Source organism: Daucus carota, chromosome 9, assembly GCF_001625215.2.
Source record: "Daucus carota subsp. sativus chromosome 9, DH1 v3.0, whole genome shotgun sequence".
NCBI classification, from domain to species: Eukaryota; Viridiplantae; Streptophyta; class Magnoliopsida; order Apiales; family Apiaceae; genus Daucus; species Daucus carota.
Genome location: NC_030389.2, coordinates 13033172 through 13056734, shown reverse-complemented (window position 1 = coordinate 13056734; position 23563 = coordinate 13033172). Strand labels below are relative to the sequence as shown.

Below are 23563 nucleotides of genomic sequence, written 5' to 3'. Positions count from 1 at the left end.
ATATACGTTGTATATAATGTATATTTATATAATTATATTTATGATATTTCTTATATAAAAAGTAGTGATTTGTGATGTACAAAAGAGTGATTTGCAGTTACAAACGGTGATCAAATATTTGTCAAAGACTAGTTTCTAGTTTCTAGGCTAATTTAGTTTCTAGTGGAGGAGGCCCATATATATATATATAGTCATTCATTCATAGTATTTACCATTTTGCCGTAGTTTTTCCTTTTCCTTTCCGGTGACCAAGCGTAAATCATAATATCATATTAAAAATATCTATATAATATACAAAAGTCGATCAATTATAAAAAATGAAAATAATAAAATAATAAAAAAATTGAGAATTGAATATATAATTCTAATAAATATGAAAAATACAAAATATCTACGTTTTAGAGTAATAAAATGATTATCAATTTTATTTTTTTGTCATAAGACTTTCACGTCATTGAATTGTATCGAAATACAATATCGATGGAATCGGAGAGATTCTTTCATACATGAAAAACTTTCATCTAACCAAAGGACACGTCGAAAAGAAAAGCAAAATCCGCGGAAGGAGAAAGGAAAATTTTCATTCAAAAAAGTCTACCGACTAACCAAAGGTCATGCAGAGATGGCCCGGGAAATTTAGCCAATAAAACTTTAATGTTTGAAAAGAAAACCTGATGAAAGACAAAAGTCCGCGAAAAGGAAGAAACTAAAGAGGAGGAGAAAAAAAGGAGGAAAGAAAAAAAATCAAGCACGAAAAATTATGCCAAGCACCGAAACAAAGTCATCAGAAAATGACACAATCGTTAATAAAGGACAAACAAAATCGCAATACATGATCAAAAAGCCATCAACTATGGCACTCCCTCGAAAGAGACACAATAAAAAATCAAATAAACAACAAGTCTTATAAATATAGTTATAGTTATAAAACGAATCATAAAAATCAAAAAATAAATATATAACCAATTACAAAGGACATATAAGACAAATGTATTTAAAACCACTAAAACAAAAAATTTCGAACTCATACTATTGTCGTGGAGTCAATTCACACGATCCTTACCTTATCGAATATAAATATATGTAATCACTGTTATGGCTAAGATTGAATCGCAATCGCTCTCGTCATTGACTCATCTCAATCGATTTATAACCATATCAAAATCTTGAAAATCGAGTAGATCTAAATCTTGAAACGGATCCGGTATGGAGAATTACTGAGAAAACGAGAACAAATCAAGAGAAATAAGCTGATTCGGAGCTTTTCATCGGTGAAAATCGATGAAATCTCTGACGGCGCCCAGAAAAATAAGAGAGAGGGGAGGCCAGATCTGTCATTCTTGAAAGATTCTTTGTTGTAAATTATAAAATGATTATCAATTTTAGATACACATAATATAACTATAAATGATATATATTTAAATTATTAGATTATTGAATTATATTATATAAAGGGTGGATTATATCTCCCGTATAACTAAAAACATGTATTTTTTTATGTATATGATTTTACTCTTTAAATTTTACATAAATTTCTGTTATTTTATGTTTATAAATCTATTCCATATATAAAATATACAGTAATATATAATTTTAAAATATTAAATTAATTATGACTAACGATCCGAATAAATATTATAATTAATACAGTGAGTCGCGCTCGAGAGAGAGGCAATACTTAAAATAGAAACAGAGAACTACTAAGGTTCTGCTGCCAGAACCCTATATTTTACATATATTTTCGGGATCTATGTATGTTTTTTTCATCGTTGTATGTTTTCAGAAGTAATTTTAAAATATATCATACAATCTATACTATACTATAATAAGTCAACATGGGTATAATTTGTAGTCCAAGGTTTTAGTTATATTCTTTGGTTTGGTACTCTCCTTTTAGTACTACAAGACACAAGTCTACAAATGTGGAGTTTATTAGTATTATATTGTTAACCAGTTTCAAATAATAAAAACACTCATAACAATGCATTATCATATAATATTTCATTAAAAAAATTATAATGATGTTATAAATAAAATTATAAATATGCAATTTTGAATATCTTCTTTTAACAAGAACTTTCATATAATTTTTTTAACTTTAATGTGTTCTATCTCAATATAAACACGAACCATTACATAACCCTTTCTAACTCTAATCTTAAAAGTTATTGTTGTCAAAAAAACCAAGATTACAAAATTATGTTAAAATTCGATTGATTTACTGAATCTTTCAAAGGTATTACACGATCGACTATATTTGGAAAAGATTTGAATTTTCTGATTTTTTTAATTTTTAAATTTAAGTGTACTAAATTCGGATTAAATGTACTAAAATCCTTATATATATATATATATATATATATATATATATATATATATATATATATATATATATATATATATATATATATATATATATATATATATATATTGGGATGTGATCAAATAAAAAAAATTTTAAGTTACAAACTTACAAACTTTTTTTTATTCTCCCATCGTGTTAATCCTTAGTTATAGAAAGTATACATGTTGAAAATTCTTCAAAAAACATCACAATTTTTAAAAATAACTCATAAATAAATCGTTCTTTCAACACATTTATAACTGGGGTTCAACATCGGGTGTAGAACACTAATTATCATTGTGTTGAATATATCTATAAAGATGCTTAAACTATACCTCTGGGGTTTGGGTATGATCTAGAAACATAAATATTAATTATATAATACATTTAACTTAGTTCTTACATTTAAAAATTAGTTAATGTACTTTCCTAACATAATTTTAATCGATGTTCAACAAAATATGTTAAAAAAATGTTGAACTCAAATTATATATGTGTTGAACGCATAAAGTTTGTAAGTTTGTACCAGAAACCACCCCTATATATATCGGGAGAAAATATAGTCAGTTGAATAATTTAATTTAATTAAAATTCAATTTATTAATACTAAAATACTAATAAAATGATGTTAAAATTTAAATTATAAATAATAAATTACGAACAATATACCCGCCCGTGCTTCGCACGGGATAAAGGCTAGTATTAGAAATAAGGTAAGGATTCGCTGTTTCTAACTAATACAGTGAAACAACTAATACAATATTAGAAATAAAGTAAGGATTATTTAATGATTTTTTATTATCACAATATTATATACCAGCCGACATCACATGTTACCTCAATATTTTATAGTAGTCATACACCAGGCCCCGGTTTTTTTTCCCAAGGATCCACATTAAAACTTAAACCAATTTTTATAATCGATTTTAGATATCAAATTTATACTTTTGGAATAAAAAACCTTTTATAAACGTAAGACTAGTTGAAACACAGAAATATTTTTTTTACAACCACTCCCATGCACTTCAAGTTGGTATTCATAATTAAACCGAACAGTGGAAATCACAATAAAATATAAAAAAGGTGATCAAAATTGTACTTATAGGTGTCCATTCTTTTTCCCTAGGGTCTAATTCTAAATTACTGTACAGAAAAAACATATAGACAACACCATGTCTAAAATTTTGTTTTACTGTATCTTTTTGCTACACATGAAGAATGCCCAGAATTAGCTTCAGGGCACCATTTTCAACTGTAAAACACTACTGTAATTGAATGCAATGGTTTTACAAGAGATGTCACTAATAAGCCATATGCAGTGTGTCCTCACCAATAATCTCCGCAAGAGCACATCCCGTCCTTAAAATGGTGGAAACGATGCATATCACGTACAATAATCTCTCTTCTTGTGACAAGTGAGATGTACTTTGTCGCGTTATGGCAATCAGTACAAACACGAAGATTCTTCCGAATGTGAATGGTAGACCCAGGACTGGAGTTGAGAAGGCCAAATGCAATAGCCAATTTCTCGCTATGAGTCTTGAGCAATTGCTCGTGAATATCATCTTCTACATCATGAATTGAACTCGTGTCGGGTGCATACCCTGCGGCTTTAATGTCATCCAGTAGCGTCTCGAGGAATGCATAAATTCTTTTAGATTGTGGATGTCTTACAGTTCCGGAATAGGTGTGAACTTCATTTTTGAGGTTTACTAAACTGCATCCGGGGGTTTTCTGGATTCCTTTGTTTACCATTATATTTCTAACTTCAGCCACTTTGTCCCACATTGCAGCATTAGAGTAAATATTCGCTAGTAACACATGATACCCGCCTTCTTCTGGGTTCATTGCAAACAGCCTGTTTGCTGCCACCTCCCCTAAGTCAACATTTTTGTGGATCTTACATGCGCCCAGCATAGCACCTAATACATTAATACCAGGTTCAACTGGCATATTTTGAATGAAATCCCATGCCTCCTGAAGCCGGCCAGATCGCCCAAGCAGATCAACCATAGCACCATAATGGTCCATTGAAGGCTCTACTGCAAAATCTTTTTTCATCATGGTGAAGAACTGTTTTCCCTCTTCCACAAACCCCGAGTGGCTGCAGGCTGAGATAATACATAAAAATGTTATACTATTTGGTTTTGCATCCCCTCGTAACATTTGGTGAAACAAGTCGATTGCAGCCTTTCCAAACCCATGAGTTCCATATCCATCAATCATAACGTTCCATGTTGTTACATGTTTGTAATCCATCATGTCAAACAACTTCCTAGAAGTATAAATTGCTCCACATTTTGCGTACATGTCCACAAGAGCAGTCATCACAAACACATTCTTGTCGAAACAACCCCTAATTACTACACCATGAATCCATTTTGCTTGACGTGTCACTGATAACTCAGCAAGAGCAGGAATTACACTTACCAACGTAAAAGAATCAGGTTTCAAGTTCTGCAGTTTCATTTTGCAGAAGTAATCAAGAGCTTCAGTCACATACCCATTTTGTGCGTACCCTAATATCATAGCATTCCACGAAACAATAGTTTTATTTTGTATATTCTTAAACAAACCGGCAGCAATGTCAGCTCTTTTACACTTGCAATACATGGAAATTAAAGAGTTCACTATAGACACATCATTATCTAGTCCTAATTGATTAGCTAGCTGATGAACAAATTTACCTCTTTCAAGATCACCCAAAACAGCACAAGAAACTAACACCGCCATTATAGTAACTCCAGTCGGGTTCACCCCTTGATTCAACATCTCTTGAAAAAGCGACCACGCTTCCTCAGCACCATCCCCACTTTGGGCATACCCATCAATCATAGAGTTCCACGACACAACATTCTTCCCTTCAATTCCATCAAAAACCAAACGTGCAGTTTCCACGCACCTGCATTTACAATACATATCAACCAACGACGTAGAAACATTCACAAACGACTCCAACCCACTTCTCAACACAAACCCATGCATCGCTCTCCCAATATTCAACGCCCCCATACTACCAACACAAGGCATAACCGAAACAATCGTGACATGATCAGCCCTCAACCCCTCCCTATGCAACTCCCCAACCAACTCCAACGCCTCCTTGGCAAGCCCATTGTGCACAAACCCCCCAATCATACTATTCCAACAAACCAAGTCCCTCACAGGCATTCTCTCAAACATCTTAAATGCCTCGAAAACCAACCCACACTTGGCATACAAATTCATAACCCCTGTCATAGCAAACAAATTCCCACCAAACCCATTAACAATCAACACCCCCTGAATCTCTTTCCCCCTTCTAACATCCCTAAACTCCCCACAAATTTTCAACAAATAAGTAAAGTTATACACAACATACTTAACATTTTCCACATTCATCCGGCAAAAGAACGAAACCGCATCATTTAAAACCGAAGCATGAGCATACCCTTTAAGCATAGTATGATACATAGCATCAGTCTTATCTTCAATAGGCTCAAAAACACGAGCAGCTTCGTTTAAGCTATTAAACTTGGTAAATAGACTAATGAGCTTAGTTTGAAAAAGGGTCTCTTTATAAAGACCGTTCTTGATGATTAAAGGGATGATTTGGTGAAGTTGTTCAAGAGAAGTGCAGAGTTCAAGTAAAGTAGCACAAGGGTGTGTGTAAATGTGAGATGGAATGTAGGTTCTTTCGGAGATTGTGTGTGAAATAGTGTGTGTTATTGGGAGTGGTAGAGTCTGGGAACTCATCGCTAGCATCTTTGTTACTGTAATATATGAATAAATGTATGTATATTTGTATGTATTTCCATGGCTGGTGATATGAAAACAGGTTTGTGCGTGGGAAGGGTGATTGTCAGTTTGCCACCAAAAATTATCCAAATTGATCCGGTTCAGTTTGAATCCAAACCGCATTATCGAATTTTTCAAGTGATTTAATTTTAGTTTATATTTGATCCGAATAAAAATCAATATACATCCTTTTTTGCCCAAAGAAAATCAGTACTCCCTCCGTTTCAAAATACATGTGCACTTTAGGAAAAAAAGTTTGTTTCAAAATACTTGTCCATTTCAATTTTCAGTGCAAGTTTATATTTCCAAAACCAACTCTACTTCACATATTTCTAACTTATATATCCAAGATCAACCATATGCCACATATTATGTTCAATTAATGACTTGACCCACCTCTTTTTTTTTCAAAATTCACTTTTTTTAAACTATGTGAATTTTTGAAAGTGGACATGTAATTTGAAACGGAGGGAGTATATATTTATTGTCTTAATGACCTCCTACTGATAACCTCTTACTGATAACCTCTTACGTGAGCGCGATTGAATAGGTAAGAGCATATCCAGAAGCCTCCTTGTTGGCTCCTAAATATAATATAAAAAATGTGGCACTTAGCAATTCAGGACAAAGTTAAGAGTGTAAACTCCAACAATACTCTCTACATCTCTTCTCTATTTCATATTTTATTCATATATTGGGCTCCACTATAACAAAAGTGAGGGAAAGATGAAGGTGAATTGGAGGGAAGGATTTTTTTATTGTGAAAAATTAAATTAAGAGCAATGTGGTGGCCCTTAACTTTGAGGAGAGAGGAGAGAGAAACAAGAGGTTTTTAGTGATTTAAGAGCATCTCCGATAGTCTCCTAGTTGGCTCCTATATATAATATAAAATATTAAGCTCCTAGTAAGTTAATATAAAATTAAGAGTGTCAACTCCAACAATGCTCTTTATATATGCTCTTAACTTATATTTTATTTATATTTTGAATTCAAACATTTGTCATGTAGTGGGAGTCTAATGTAAGAATAGGAGAAAATGATTATTTTATGAAGTTAAGAGCCAACTAGTAGCACTTAAATTAGAGGAGAGAGAAGAGGCTCTTAAGGTTTTTAAGAGCCACTAGGAGGCTCTTGGAGCTCAATTTTTGAACATCCTCTTTATATCTTGAGTTAGGAGCCTATTTAAGAGCCTATTGGAGATAATCTAAAGAGCCACTAAGAGTCTGTTGGAGCAACATTTTTCCTCTCCCTCCTCAAATCTCAAGTTAGGAGCCTAAATGAATAGTCTCTTGGAGATGCTCTAAGCGCGGTTTGTCTTCGATTGATCTTCACGGGGACATGTAAAACTTCGTCAATGTAGTTTATGTAACTGCATTGGAATCTTAGTGCTGGCATCCTTTCTATTCATATACGACGGTTTGTGATCTTTTCTTCCTGTATGAGTTAGGGGTGTTTGGTCGGGTTTAAAAGCCCGGGTTCTGGATTTATAAGTTATAAAAACTTATTCGTACTGTTTGTGTAAAAAGTCAAGTACTTTTTTTAACAAGCTGAGAATACTACTAGCTTTTATCTCATGGATTCTCATTTTTTCCCAAACACTTTAATCACTTATAATTCTTAACTTACTTCTAATTTCTACTTCACTTTCTTACTTTAAGCAAGAAGCATTTATTATAAGCTCACACAAATGGCCCCTTAAATTGTAGAAGGGGTGTTGAATACCATCTAAGATTAACAGTCATTTTTTCTTCTAGTATAAGTTAGATTGTAGAAGGAGTGTTAAATACGATCTAAGGATGTGTTCGCTTGGATGGAACGGAATGAGGGGAGAATGAAATGAAAAATTATACTCCATCCGTCCCACCAGATTCTTTACGCTGAGGGATGGAGGGCTCGACATCCATTTTAAGGCTTTCGTTAAGTATAGTTCCATAATTTATTTTTTTAATTTCCTTTTTCTGAATAAAATTCTAAACATTGAATTTTTATTCAGAAAAAGAACATTTTAAAAATAAATTATGAAACTATACTTAACAAGAGCCTTAAATACGTGTTGAGATGACGTTCTACGATGTAAAGAATCTGGTGGGACCACTCAAGCTACATGCATCCATGTGAAACAAAAAAATAAAATTAACAAGTTTCTCATGCATATGTTGTACTACGGGGAAAGTTATCATAGAGTAATGCATGAGGCACCTCAACTAAAAAGAACTTAAATATATTTCAAGTACCACTTACACCGATACTCACTCTATATAGCACGTTGATAGTCACTCTATAAGAGGACCTCGCAGATCAAGAATTATTTTTTAAGTGATGGTACTAGTGCACACTTGAGGACACCTCAAGGAGAGACATCAAGACAACTTAGATTGCTTTCATGAGAGAGAATAATATATAGCAAGGAGGGCAGCACAAATTGAACACTAAGAATTTCTTAATTACTATGTATGTTACACTCTTGTACACTTTGTATGGAAAATCTTACACTTTGTATGGGAAATCTTAGTGAATAGATCATGGAAGTGTATGGCACGTTGTTGATTGGGGCACCTTGTGGAGAGTTAACAAGGAAGTGTAGAGCACTTCACTTCTTTCTCTATAATTGGTTGAGTAAAAATTGAAGTAACACTTAATTACTTTCATATGTAATCACTGTACCTACCCATCGATGTTATATGCTTGGCACCTATCCCATCGTATAAAACTATAATTTACTAATTGTGTAGATGCTACAAATTTTGGCCTCCATTAAAAATTTTGTAGGTGATTCCAAATTTCACTTAGTTTTCTTTTCGTGAACTCTTTGCTATAGTCTTGATTTATCTAGAACTTGTTATATATCATGTTGATGAGTCACTTTGTGGTAGTATTCTTTGACTTGTCAACATCTTCACTTCGTTACAAGTCTTTAGAGTTTGCTATAAGATATTTCTTCATTTTTTCGAAGAGTTTGTTATAAAACATTTCTTCAATTTGTCGTAGAGTCTTGAGAGTTTACGGTAAATGATTTTATTATAAGTAATAGAGAATTTGCCGTATGACTTTTCTAGTAGACAATAACACTTGTCTATAACATTAATTTAAGTACACCAAATATGACTTTCCAGTACAATATTATTGAGTTTGCGTTAAGTCATTTGAACATGTCAGCATATTGCAAATCTTTGACTGGGCGACATTGTACTTAAAATGTGTTAGATTTTATCTCCACGATCTACATTCACTTTAAAATTTATTATTTAACCCCAAAACATGATTAAATCTTGATCTTTTAAAATTTCTTTATTATAGCTCTGACAATGTTGTGAAGGGAAATATATCTCAGTCTTCTCGCTTCTCCTGTTATACAGACTTTACTATATAGTTTATTTAAGATTAAGATATCCAAGATTACGAATGCTTATTGACTTCACATGTTGACTGACAAGTATATAAAAGGGTTAATTATCAAATTGGACACTCATTTCACACCGGTATATCATTCGGGGCACTCTCGAATTTTAGATCTCATTTGAAACACCGTTTTCAGAAATTGTATCAGTCTTAAAAATAAAATGCTAAATTCGAAAACAAATCGACAGTTTAAGAAGTGTTACTCATGGGGCTTTAACACGGTAGGCTATAGAGATTATGTAGGTACAATTAATTGAATTTCTGCATCCAAAAAATGGGTAAAATTGATGGTGGAAGAGATAGGTTATGAAGAACCCTAATAATACATATATAGCCATTTTTTGGACGCAGAAATTCAATTAATCGTACCTACATATTCTCTATAGCCTACTGTGTTAAATCCCCATGAGTAACACATCTCAAACTGTCGATTTGTTTTTGAATTTAACTTTTTACTTTTAAGACTGATACAATTTCTGAAAACAGTGTTTCAAATGAGACTAAAAATTCGAGAGTGCCCCGGATGATATATTGATGTGAAGTGAGTGCCCAATTTGATAATTAACCCGTATATAAAATATTATGATGTAAATAACTATTACTCACTTAAGATTAAACAACATCATCATAAATTTTATTTTAGGAATACACATTTAAATTTATTAGTAGAGGTGTAGATAAACTGATTTAATTTTATTCCACATACCCATCACTCATATCCACCTCCAACCTGGGTATCAAAAGATATATATTATGGGCCTGAGTTATGAATTTAAGATTTACATTTTCAAATTAAAGACCATATATGGTTATCGAATGATGAAACCCGCATCCGACACCTATATAATGTGAAGCGAACAATCCCTAAGATTACTCTTGTTAGTAACTATGTGGGAAGAATTCGCGCACGATAATCGCTTTTCTCTTGAAACGTGTCAAATATCCTGAACTATGTCGCCATTAATCAGAAATCGCCGGTGATCATTAACATACCTACCCATTAAATATCTCTCCATCGTAATATATGTATATTCTTTTTCCCTTTTATTTCCTTTCAAAATTCATTTCATATATTCATATATATGCACTTTTATACATTCATTTCATTTGAAATCTTTAAATTTCTTGTATAAATTATTTTCTATCTGCGTTAAATCTCTAGATTTCAATCTTGTAATCTTTCAATTGATTATAAATATTTTGTTATAATTTGATCATTCTTACTACATTTGATAGTGTTGAATTATATTGTTTTACAGGATTAGGATTGTTTATGTGTAATACAAGACATTGAATTGAGGTTCTTTTAACATTCACAATTGAATAATACTAGTGACCTGAAACAAGCTTGGTATGGTAATTCTTGTTATATTATTCATTATGATGGTATTTGTATTCATTTTTATTTAATAATTATTTTTAAACCTGTTTAATTTATATTTGATCCTGTTAGTTGCTTAATGTTGGTATCCTACTAGTTACACTATATATGTTTGTTAATCTATTTTTGCTCATTGATCATAATAGTGATCATATTTTTGTGAAATCAGTCTGGCATTAGTTGAGGGATATAGGGATTGACTAGTTTGAACTTCAAAATTAGTAGTTTAAATTTGAATTAGAGAATTATACAATTGGCTAATGTCTTGTGAAAAAGAAAACTAGATGTAGTTATATTCAAGAGACTAGGTAGAAGTAAGGAAATCTAGAAGTTGATTGATAAAACTATTATTCAGAACTAGCTAACTTGCTAAATGACAGAATATACTATTTTCTATAGAGTGGTGCTATGTATCCTAAATATTTTCTCAAAAAAGTTCTTAAACGAAATGAAATGGAGGATATGTCAACATAGGATGATTTGATTGATGCTAATTGATGTAAATTTAGGGGGTTCATTTTCATTTATTGTTAACATATCAAATAGAAGATGACATGTGGAGTTTGAGATTGGGAACATTTTTTACAGTTAGCATTTTCCTTTCTACAAACATGGAGGACAATATTGTATGAGTTATTATATGTGGTCATATGTTGTTAGGTACTTAAAGTAATTTATTTCACTTGGAATTTGTTCAATTATATTTGAAAAGAACTTTTTGGATACTTGAATAATTTGGTCAGAAGTATACTAATTGAGAATTTTCAGTATAATAAAAGGTAGTTTCAATGGTCATAATACTGAAAGTGGATATGATTACAAATGAGCACATATATTTTTTAGCTTAAACTTTAGATCTTAAATGGATAAACACTTTGGGAGTTTTACATTTAATATTAAGAAATGAGATAAGCATTGATTAATATAGGAAGTGTCACGAAATAGACAACGCCCAATTTTATCGTCTTTTTGTGCAGAAAAAGGAAAGAACAATTTTTATCGATAATGATCAGTTATGATATCCATAAAAATGCTCCTTATTTGATCAAATATACATATGTGTAAGAATTGTCAATTAGAATGAGACTTATATTTCACAACATTATCTTATATGTTAACATAAAGTAACAATCACTAGTTATTCTCAAATTTAATTCCACTAAACAAGTACTATAATAAAATCCGAAGAGGCTATTACACTAGCACAAATAATATCAATATATTAAAAAATTACCTAAAAATATCTAGAATTGAGTATACCCACTAGCATGAATCAATATGACCCATTACTCCAATTAGCTAGATATACTACCCACAAGTTTTTTCAATAATACTCCTCATTGGATATGTTCTTGAATGTTAGATCTGCTGGATTTTCAAGATTTTGATTCGGTGATAAATCAATTGGCATGATTCAATAACGAGTTAGGTGACTGCAATTCATTTTTAACCATGTCCGATGTCTGCATCTATTTAGACTCGATAAGGTAAGGATCGTGTGAATTGACCCCACGATAATGGTATGAGTTCAATATCTTTTGTCTTAATATTTTAAAATGTATTTGTCATATATGTCCTTTGTCATTGGTTATATATTTCGTAATTTGATTTTGTGATTTTTTATAGTTAGACATATAATGTTTTATATTGTAATTGTGTTATAGCCTTTTTGTATATGCAGTTTTAGTTATTGTTTTCCTTTCAAGTGAGTGTCATAGTTGATGACCTTTTAATCGTATATTGCGATTTTGTTTACCGTTTATTAACAATTGTGTCATTTTGATGACTTTGTTTCGGTGCCTGACATAAGCCTTTGTGCTTATTTCCTTCTTGTCTTCCTCCTTTTTCTCTTCTCTTTACTTTCTTCCTTTTCGCGGATCTTGTGTCTTTCATCTAAGTTTTCTTTTCAGTCATTAAAGTTCTATTGATTAAATTTTCGGGGCAATCTCTGCATGAACTTTTTTTAGTTGAGAGACTTTTTTGAATCATAATTCTCTTTTTTTTCTTAGTTCCGCGGACTTTGCTTTTCTTTTGAGTGTTTTTTTTCCAGACATCAAAATTTTTATCTAAATTTTCGTGGGGCATTTCGACATGCCCTCTGGTTCTAGGAAAGATTTTTATGCATGAAAGAAGCTCTTCCGATCTTTTCGGTATTGTATTTGGCACAATTCATTTATGTGAAAGTCTTAGGACTAAAAAAAATATACTTCTCACGAGAAAATATGCACCCTTTTCATTAACCTCCTCCACGTATTACTATTTTCTAAATTATATCAAGCCTATATATTCATGGTACATGCAATTTAAAGGCATTAAGTATATCATCCTACCTTTCCAGCAATCTATTTTACCTATTTTCAATCCAAAAGTCCATGTCCTTATTGGATAATCTAGACCATCTAAATCCAATTTTTTTTTCCTACTTATAATTTGGTCCGAATAATACGTGTTATCTCGTCTTTCGTTATGTTATTATTACTTAGATATTGGTTCAAGTAATACATATTATCACATCTGTTGTCGTGTTATTCGTGTTTTTGTTAATTTCATATTGTTCGATATCAAGTATATAATCCAACCTTCTCAACGATCTATCCTATCTATTTTCAACACAAAAGTTCATGTCCTTGTTCAATAATCTGGGCTATCTAAATTTAGTTCGTTCCTATTTAAATGTGGGGTCAAATAATACGTCACGTTTGTTGTCATGTTATTGTCACTTAGATATTGATTTGAATAATACTCCATCCATCACTTTCATTTCTTTACATTTTTTTTACATTACTCGGTGCGCATTTTAAGGCGCGAATAAATATAATTTCATATTTTTTTTTGAAATTTTTCTTTCATGTATAAAAATTTAGATTGTAAATATTTATCAGGAAGGAAAAAAATTCAAAATAATTTATCAAACTATATTTTATGAAAATATTAGAATGCATGACGAGCTCCCGTCCTCCAATGTTAACAAATTGAGGGGACGGAGGGATTACATGTATCACGTCCCTTTCGTGTTATTGTTAATTTTGTGCCGTTCAATAAAAAGAACACATAACACAATCAACTGAGTTCATTAAAATTCATGAATCAATCATTCAGAACTGATCATTCAGAACTGAGTTCAACTCAATCCTAAAATACAAATATTTGCTCTATTATAGAAATAATAAATATGGATTATACAACAAAAACTTCAATCTCAAAATCTTGAATAAGAAAATGCAAAGTTAATATTATACTACCCTAATTATACATATAATACATTGGTTTGCAAATCTCTTTAACACCCTTCTTTAACACAATCATGGCGCAAGTCTTGACACAATCACGGTGCTAGTCTTGAAGAAAAGATGCAATTTTTTTTTATTCTACTGTGATTATACAAATAATACATTTGGTTTGAGATTACATTGGTTTGCAAATCTCTTTAACACCGTTCTTAACACAATCACAGTGTCAGAGCAAAGACTTAACATAGTAATGCAAATTCTTAGTAACACAGACAATCCTCAGAGTTATACTAATTACTACAGTATTTAACCATTAATCCTTATGATGTAACTTTAACATAGATGCTCAATATAGAATGAGTGGTGAAGAAGATGCATCTAAAAAGTAAATTAATTTCAAGAGAATTTATTATAAGGTCTCTTGGTATACATTTCTTATGCACATGAGCCAAAGTTCGGGGGAGAGAGAGAGAAATTGAGATGTTACAGTAGACTTGTGAGCACACATGAACATATTTTCATGAGGAAATTCATAAAGCGTCAAGAGTAGCTTCAATTTATGATAAGATCAGAGTGGGGAAGTTATGATGAAACAGAAGAGAAGAAACATGTGAGAAAAAACCATTAGGCCCAAATTTGAATGTCTTAAAACTCACCTGAGGATATGACGTTGGATAAGACTCGTGGCGTCATCCAATTACACTATCCGAATTTGGGTTCAGGATTTTGGAGGCACAGGGTACTTCAAATATATGTGCAGATCTAGGGCGGAGGGTATGCTATGCTATACTTTAAAGAGCATATATGAAATATAACATGATATTGTTACATCTAAGTATGATGTACAATAATTCTTCTTGGATGGATAGGGGAAACCGAGATCTGTCATTAGACAGATTCAAAAATTTCACAGGATAAAGGTCTAAGCAACAATAATTTCACAGGATATACAAGTCAAAGCAACTAGCAGGTACCACTATCCGTTCTCTTTTCCTCTCCCCTTGATAATCAAGAAGATTGAATCCTTAGTGTGATACTAAATTTTCCCCAATTGACCAAAGATCAACTTATGTGATTTCTCAGTAAAGATATATATTCTAGTAATACAGAAAATAAGTGGCGACACGTGTTTCACTGTATCTCAAGTGACTGCTCCTAGTACTTTACTGCATATCTAAGATAGTAATAAAAACAAAACAATTTCAAACATGCAAATCAGGCGTTTAAAGAGGCTTTTATCATATAGTTCATTAAGCAAGAAGAAACAACTCTCTTTGTTTAATGGAAGAAAGAAACAACCACCAGCATATCCATTCCAACACTAAATTCACCAAAGCTGTCTATTTCTTTTTAGTCCTAAATTTCATTTATCCTACTCCCTAATTATCTTAAGGAGAGGGAGAAGTAACAAATTGCCTGGGCAAGCTAAAGATGTCCTTCCCAGCAAAAGGTGAGGTCCACTCTCGAGGAACACCAGAAGTTGTTGCTTCCGTTGGTCCGCCATCCTGCAATCCTGCAACTCTAACCCCATTTGTACTGTGCATGGACGACAGCCCCCGCATCAGGCCACCTGATCTGTCCTCTAGCATCAAATCATTTAATTTTGGAGGCGACATGGGGTTTGATTTCAGTGTCCAATCTATACTATTGTAATCACAATGAGACATCATGTCCCTTGCATTCCAATCGACATGAGAAGGTAAACCTGAAGTTGCACCAGATCCAAAACCAGAAAATAGACCAAGAGAAGATGGCACAGTGAGTGAAGGAGATGATGAAGTGCCCACAGGACTCCAAGAGGGGGCTACCGGCCTTGCTGCCACAGGATCAACCGAGTTGGACATGTATGCACGTTGCTGCATATATTGAGCTTGAGTGTTGTACTGCCTTGAACTAGGATTATCCGGGCCCAGATTTCTACTCTGTGATTGGGGATAGAAGTGTTGCGAACCAGTTCCGAAATTTCCTGAACTCTGACTGTGCACCATCTTACCATTAAGAATCATGTTATCAACACCCATGACATTGTTACCATACCACTGATTTGTCCCTGGTGGAGAAGCACTGCTGTTAATGACACTACTCGGCTTTATATTTATAGATTGGGGACGTTGCATCATAACTATTGGCTCCTTAATTGCTGCTCCCTGATGAAAAGGTCTCCCTTCCAAGCCAACACCAAGCTGTGCCATCACCTTTGCTGATGAAGATGCTACTTGTATAGGTCCAGTAGATGAGTATGACAGAGATGAATTGTAATTTCCTGAAACCCTCTTCTCTGTTTGGGGCTTTGAAGGGATAATTTTTGAAGAAAGTTGGTTTCTAGACCCAGTTGCAGGGTGTGTTGGCAATGCAACTGCCCCCTTAGAGTATGCCATCTCACCCTCATTCCTATTTAGTAGTGTAGTGACTGCAGAAGTAGGCTTTTCTTGGTGCATCATTGCATGCTTCAGGGAGGCACTCTCCTCAGGCTTTGGGTGGGTAATAGGTTCCGGCTTCTGAGAATTCAACGTCTCTTCTGCCTTGTCAAGGTCACCCTCACATGAAACAACTACTCTTTCAACCTCTTGTTTCGAGCATTTGTGCCTAACCTCCATTTCAGAAATCCGAGCAAGCTCTTCAGCAATATCAATTTTCAAGTTTGCACCACTACCAATATCCTTCGTTTGAGACTCTTGTTCAGTTCCCTCAAAAAGCCAATTAACTGATTCTTGAAGTCTGCCTTCATTCAGCATTAGAGCCATAGTCGCTCGCTCAGAAGTAAATCCCATTGCCACAATCTGCTGGGATAATGACTCTAATTTCCTTGACATGAGATACCCACTGCAGCGCTCATGCAACTCTTGTGCTCTCCTCTCCCTTTGACGTTGGTGTTTCCTCTCATTCTTCTGACGGATCTTTTCTCGCTTCTCATTGTCAGACACAGTAACTACATCCGGCCGAATAGCTGTAGTAGTTGCCTTCTCTTTATGGTCCTCTGATTCACCGGAACAGCTATCGTTATTGGAAAGGGAATCATACTCGATAGCTGTTCTATGCAGGTTACCAGAGTGATCATCTGTTTCTTCTATATTACGAAAACGACCATTGCTCTGCAGGGGTGGCGAAGAGGTCCCTGACGCAGAATCCAGGCTATGAAATGTTCCAGACAGTGGATTATACGCACTTGCAGGAGTGCTACCATTATTGGATTCGGGATATTTCTGAGAAGCCTTCTGCAGTTCTTTGGTAGCCTTTGTGAGGGGCTTCTCCTTAGATTTGGACTTTGATTTTGTCGCTGGAGACATTTCTATAGATTCAAGTAAAATCTACAATACAACAGCAAAACCCAGTCTCAGTTACTTGGCATAAAAGTGCTGAAGAGCATAAGAGATGCAATATGCACCAAATGATCACGCTTTCTATACATGCACCAATTAGATACTGAAATCATTATAATGATACACTTAATAAACACAGAGCAATACTATGTGAAGAAGCCATCATATTTAAATAATAATAAAAAAAATTATAGTAAAACAACTCTTATTTAGAGATTTTGTAAAAGATAAGATGGATGCTTGTACAGTTTTCCATTACAAAACCAGACCACTTGCCCTTTAATTTAAAAGCCTAGAGCAAAAGATTGTGGGGGAACCTCCGATAATGAGAGAGTGCATACGTATTGGAGTTTAATGTAGGATCCAGAAGTACTAGTAAATTGGAATTCAATCATATGTTTTTGCTATATTTTCTCCTAGGATACCTTACACTTGAATTTTTCCTATTACGACACATTGTCCGCTTGATATTATTAAATATAGAATCAAAATCAAAATGTGAACCAACAAACATTTATAAACTGTTAAATAAACATTGTACCTGAAAAAAGATAATAATAACAAAGGACGATATACCATTGATAAGATGTAAGGCGGTTCATAACATTAAAGGTCAAACTATGATATAAGGAAACATATCAGACAGATGTGCATGCATAATATTTTCTTGAAACAAAAACTCTTAAATGTTGTCTACCTCGATACTCAATCAGCGGCCAAGTCAACAACTATTCTTTCAGATTCTTATTATTGAGTAATACCTCTTAGGGACGGCGCTGGGTAGCACCAGGTGAGAAAAGAGGTAGAACAAGAGCCGAATCCAGATGTTATAAATTAGTATTTGTGTATTTACTAGTACTTAATTTTATTTCGTAAAACAAAATTATGGCCCCGCTCTTAGAAATGGCACAGGGTTCCTTTATAACATTGTCCCGTCCCAGCTTATCTACCTATTTATGCCAACACCTCTCATGTTAAAAATTGATGCCAATTAATAGTGTATGGCATATCCAACTGTTTCTAGTTGTTGCGGCTACTATCTTTAAGAGATAGTGTCCAATGGCTCAACATTAGAACACTGCCAAGCAATGCTTCTGCAATCACGAAAGACCTCTAGAAGAAATATCAGCAAAAATTCACTCAAATGATCGCCTTCGAATGGGAAAAGTAAATAAGTATACAATATAATACCGGATAAAACCAAATCTGCTGCGATAGAAAGATAAAATCAATATTAGATGTCATATAAATAAATATACATATAAAATATGCAGTTATTTGGTATTAAATCACAGAAAAACTAAAATACATACGTAACCCAAATTATCGATATGAATGTTTATTATAATGCAAATTAAACCATATAAGCAATTACAATAGCCATCTCAAACACAGAATAGTATTGGACTTCTCCCCATCAAACCGCAATGATTTAATACATAAAATACTGAGCACTAAAGACAACAAAAACATTATGGATCTACAGTTACATCAACATAATGAACCATCTTCTAATCAAACCCAGCCACCACTTAGCTTCATCAGAATGCCATTTCTTCGACTCCTTGGTCTCGTCTCCCTTGCCCAGATAAAATCTTAAGGTCTATATCCATAGATTCAATGTACATATTTATACTCCATAATTACAGTTATCAATATATCACATCAAACACATTCAAATTAAGCTCACTCTATCGTAAGACACTGATTTTCCAATGTTGAATTCTTGGTAATTCTTTTTCTGAATTATATATCATTTAACAACCAATTATGTTGCATGTAATGAGGTCATAGAATAAAAAGCAATAACTATTACACAATAAACACAAGTCATTGCTTCACTACAAATAATTAAGCACACACACATGATAATGTTTATTGTTGTCATAGGGGCTTATACAATGACCAGCCCTTACACGGCTAAATATCCTTTTCATTGATAGATAGCTATAGTACATCCAATGTGTGTGGGTACAATAGTAGATGCAATGCAGTAACAGACCAACAGCTTATAATATCTTTCCTGCCTTGGAATCAACCTTATCAATATCTCAGGATAAAAAACTCGTTCACAACTTCCTATTCAATAAAAAAATCACATAACAATCCAAAATCATATCTTAACCAGTGAACTAAAAAAACAAACATCTCACAACAACTGCTGAAAAATCATGGACTAAAGAAATTGCAACACGTAAGATTATACCCCTTTGACAGAGAAGATAAGTACAAATGCTTAAAAAGTAAGGTTTAGCATTGATTCGAAATTAAGAAAGAGGGTGGAACCATAGAAGTAAGAGGAAATAATATGAGCTACTAAGAGACTAAGTGAATAACTGTGGTTCGGCTTCCTTATTTAAGCTCAATGAATGTCCCAACTGTTGTACATCTATTAAACTGTACACCAGGCCCGTTATTGTTAAGACTCCAAAACATTAGTAACAGCAATCAAATAAATCCCACATAAATTACAACATGAAAGAAATGATAACAAGAACACTGTTGGAGTTATGTACTGACGATAGTCTAACTTATATCATCATTTGCAATAACAGCCGAGTTCGTTTCAAGGGATTACAATCCCCAGACTATTTCCTTCCTTACAAGGACTGATATCCTCTGAAATCAAGTTTCAAACAGCCTTTCACTTCATTTCTATTGGTCTATAACACCTAGGCATGTACTTTGAGGACTTGAAAATTATTTGGCGTATTATTGCATGCAAAAAGGGTCAATCTTCAAAGTATAAACAAGGTTTATTTAAAAATTTTATTGAAAACCTTTACCAAGTAATGACTTAAATCTAAGCAAACAAACCGAATCACAAATAATAAAAAGATAAAAACTCATCCCTTTCTAGTAGAAAAATGAACAAGTAAAAAACTTCCAGAAAAAACTTTACGACACACAACACTACCAAATTACACAGACATACATAACAAAACCTCCTAGAAAGAATCGCACCGAAAAACATAACATTTCACAACATTTCTCAGATAAAACCCCCAAAACTCACTTAATTTCATTTCACCGAACACCGAAACCACAAAAACCAATTCACCTATTCACACACGCAGGAACACATAAAAATCCCCAATTTCAAGGATTAAAATCATCGAAACAACAAAGAAAAACCTAATTCCGCAATCGCAAACATATCCACACACACACAAACATATACATACACAAAACAGATTAAAGATCTTGAATTGAACGGATCGATGAACACAAAACCCTAAATATCAAGAAGCGTCAAATAATCCAAAAATTACACATTCAGATCTCAAAAATTCAACGAATCAACAACGCGAAACACGAATTGGACGATAGATACAACCGATAGATACGATACTTACAGAGTTGATGCGAAAATCAAAGCCAATTTTTCTTCGTTGTTCGTTGTCGCGCTTTCTCTCTCTCTTTATCTCGTTGAGCTGTTCGGCGTTTATATTGCTTATATATCTGTGTGTATGTGTGTATATATAGGTAGATTTATTAATACAGGAGTAATTTATAGAATTTTTTTATATTTTTACTTATTTCATTTTCTTATTGTGTGAGTGTCGGAGGAAATTATTTTTGATTTTTTGAAATGTATTTTTGGGCCTGAAATAAGGATCTAGGAACGTGAAATTAGCCAAGTTTAAAGCTATTTCAAATCTTCTGGGTAGAAAAGTAAACGTGCTATCCTAGAGATGGTAATTTGTTGTTTTATTTTATTTTTATTTTCCAATTGACTATAAAATAAATATATTTATATAGAATTACGGATTTTGTAATTTTCATATGAAGCTAAAATCGATTACCTATTTTGTAATATGTGCCTTATTTTGCATATGATTATATAGATATGTATATATGATTTGATTATTATTTAGAAAAGATTAATACGTTTAATATTTATTTCAAAAACGTTAAATAGTTGGCATTGAAATAAATTAAATAAAAAAATATTAATAGAATACATTTATACTATGCAAAGACATCATAATTTGGGACGGATGTCCATATATTTAAAATTTTGTATTGATTTACTATCCATTTTATATATGACGAAGTATAGATTTTGACTTCCAAATAATTTTTTTTAAATGTTATAGGTTAATAAATGATAATTTGTATCGAGTGTAAGTGCTAATTTGTATCGAGTTAATAGTAATCAGACTAGTAAGTGCTAATTTGTGTCGAGTTAAATAGTAATTAACGAAACCGAATAAATGACATTTTATTATCCCTACATTTTCCGGTGAAGGAATACGGGATCGGCTTTAGTTTAATAAATTACATAAACGAATGATGACGTATAAAAAAGTTATTATATGTTTAGTGGTTGCTAAAATTCTTACTATATCTTTTGTATATAAATGAAGTCGAATGGATAATACGTGTTCGTCGTCATCCCTTTTATGCATTCTTTTTAATATATAATTTCTGTATAAATGAAGTATAAAAGATGAAAGCTTATCTTAACTAACACACACACATATAAACTCCTAAATACGTTCGCGACGCAGGGCGATATATATTTTAACAGAAATAATTAATTATATAAAAAAATTAGTTATTTAATCATGCAAGTCTATTCTTGTTCTTGTCATAATAACGTTGCAGGAAATTGTTGGTATAAATAAACAAATTCTTCATTTAACCTGTTTGTATGAGTAATTTTGTTTCTCAAACAAATTTGATTTGATAATAAAGTAGTGCGATTTGGTTTAAATAATTCTTTAATAATAAAACATAGGCCATTAATAACAAACAACATTAAGGTAAATTCGTCTACATACTTCGATTACATCAAAACTCTAAATATGAAAACTAGTAAAGGTAGTTAATGATTCCAAAATAACTAAAAGCTTGGAAAATATATTTTTGTGCTTCTAAATCTAACTGCAATTTGTATTACTAAATCCTGGGAATCATTATACGAGCTGAAAAAGATTTTCTAAATGAGTGCTTAAAGATGAAGCCTGTTTTGAAGAATAAAAGATGTTTTTATCAAAAACTGTTATACTTGATTCAGTGATTGATGTAAAAGCATGGCAGCTCTTAGAAACATCAGTATTTCTTGATAGACTATTGTAACAATTTTTATATAAAGATCAATAAAAACTGTTTGTTATTCATATTTGTGTTCATTGTCTATCAAAAAGTCTAAAATATTATACAATTATATGCAAATTCCCTTCTACAATTGATCATTACTTGGGCAATATTATATGTCGAAATGTGTTTGGTTGTAGGCATAAAAGTATTTGATCTCTCGACTAGTTTGAACCCTTTATCAATTAGAATAAGGGTTATTGCTAGTTGATTATTGATTGTGGGTTTGTATAGGGTTCTGTGTTTCGATTTTTGGAGGTGAGATTTTGGTTTGAGTTTTGGTAGGAGTTACAAGTCGTAAAACAGCTAGAGATACATTTGTTGTGGATTAACGTCACTTGTGGCATTGAGATGTGGTAGAGCTAGTTGTGAAATCATCCAAGGTAGACTATTTCTTTTTGGAGTAGGTTTTTGTGGTCCTATCTCCTCCTTTACCATCTCCCATTCTATCATCCTTTTTGTCATTTTCCCATGCATATTATTCCCATTATTTTTTATATTCTTAGACCTCTATGAATCATCTGACATAGGATTTGAAGGATTTTCCTTGCTGAAGTTAGTGTCATCATCCCCATCCTTGTTATTTCTTTCATCTTGGACGTTTGTTCTTTGTATCAAAGTTGTATTTGCACAAAATTCCAATCATACTTATGTCTTATGAACTTTTGAATTTCTTTCCCCATAGCCTAATGGATTGTTCCTCAGGAATCAATCTTTCTATATTGAGTTGATTCTCATAATAAGCAAGTGAATGCACTATCTATGTGCTATCTTATGTGTTCTCAGATATATTGGTTTGGGGTAAGAGAAAGAGAGGTCGGCCCCGTCGGACGTGGGCTGATCAATTAAGTTTGGATATGGGAGTCCTAATCTCACGGGTGATATGACAGTAGATAAAATTGATTAGAGACAACATATTAGAGTAGTTGAGACTCGGTCTCGTGGCTTACAGAGGTTTTGATTGTTCCGACGTTATGCTTTAATGAAAGGTTCAAATTATTGATGGACA

General features: G+C 32.8%; 2 protein-coding genes across 2 annotated transcripts; both read right to left on the bottom strand.

Annotated features, from left to right (window-relative positions):
- Positions 1–3399: 3399 nt before the first annotated feature.
- On the bottom strand, positions 3400–6246 carry LOC108200623 (pentatricopeptide repeat-containing protein At1g11290, chloroplastic). Its single transcript, XM_017368841.2, has one exon. It carries the CDS (start codon positions 6242–6244, stop codon positions 3671–3673), a length of 2574 nt encoding a protein of 857 aa, XP_017224330.1. The 5' UTR covers positions 6245–6246; the 3' UTR covers positions 3400–3670.
- A 9103-nt stretch (positions 6247–15349) lies between these two features.
- LOC108202871 (uncharacterized) lies at positions 15350–20942 on the bottom strand. Its single transcript, XM_017371456.2, has 2 exons — positions 20808–20942; positions 15350–17439 (listed from the first exon to the last, which is right to left on the bottom strand). The coding sequence occupies exon 2, from the start codon at positions 17416–17418 to the stop codon at positions 15520–15522; it is 1899 nt and encodes a 632-aa protein (XP_017226945.1). The 5' UTR covers positions 17419–17439; positions 20808–20942; the 3' UTR covers positions 15350–15519.
- Between the last annotated feature and the right edge of the window lie 2621 nt (positions 20943–23563).

What these genes read in the sequence shown, in the direction of transcription:
- LOC108200623 (XM_017368841.2), bottom strand. Translation starts at nt 6,244, where the DNA reads ATGCGGTTTGGATTCAAACTGAACCGGATCAATTTGGATAATTTTTGG.
- LOC108202871 (XM_017371456.2), bottom strand. Translation starts at nt 17,418, where the DNA reads ATGTCTCCAGCGACAAAATCAAAGTCCAAATCTAAGGAGAAGCCCCTC.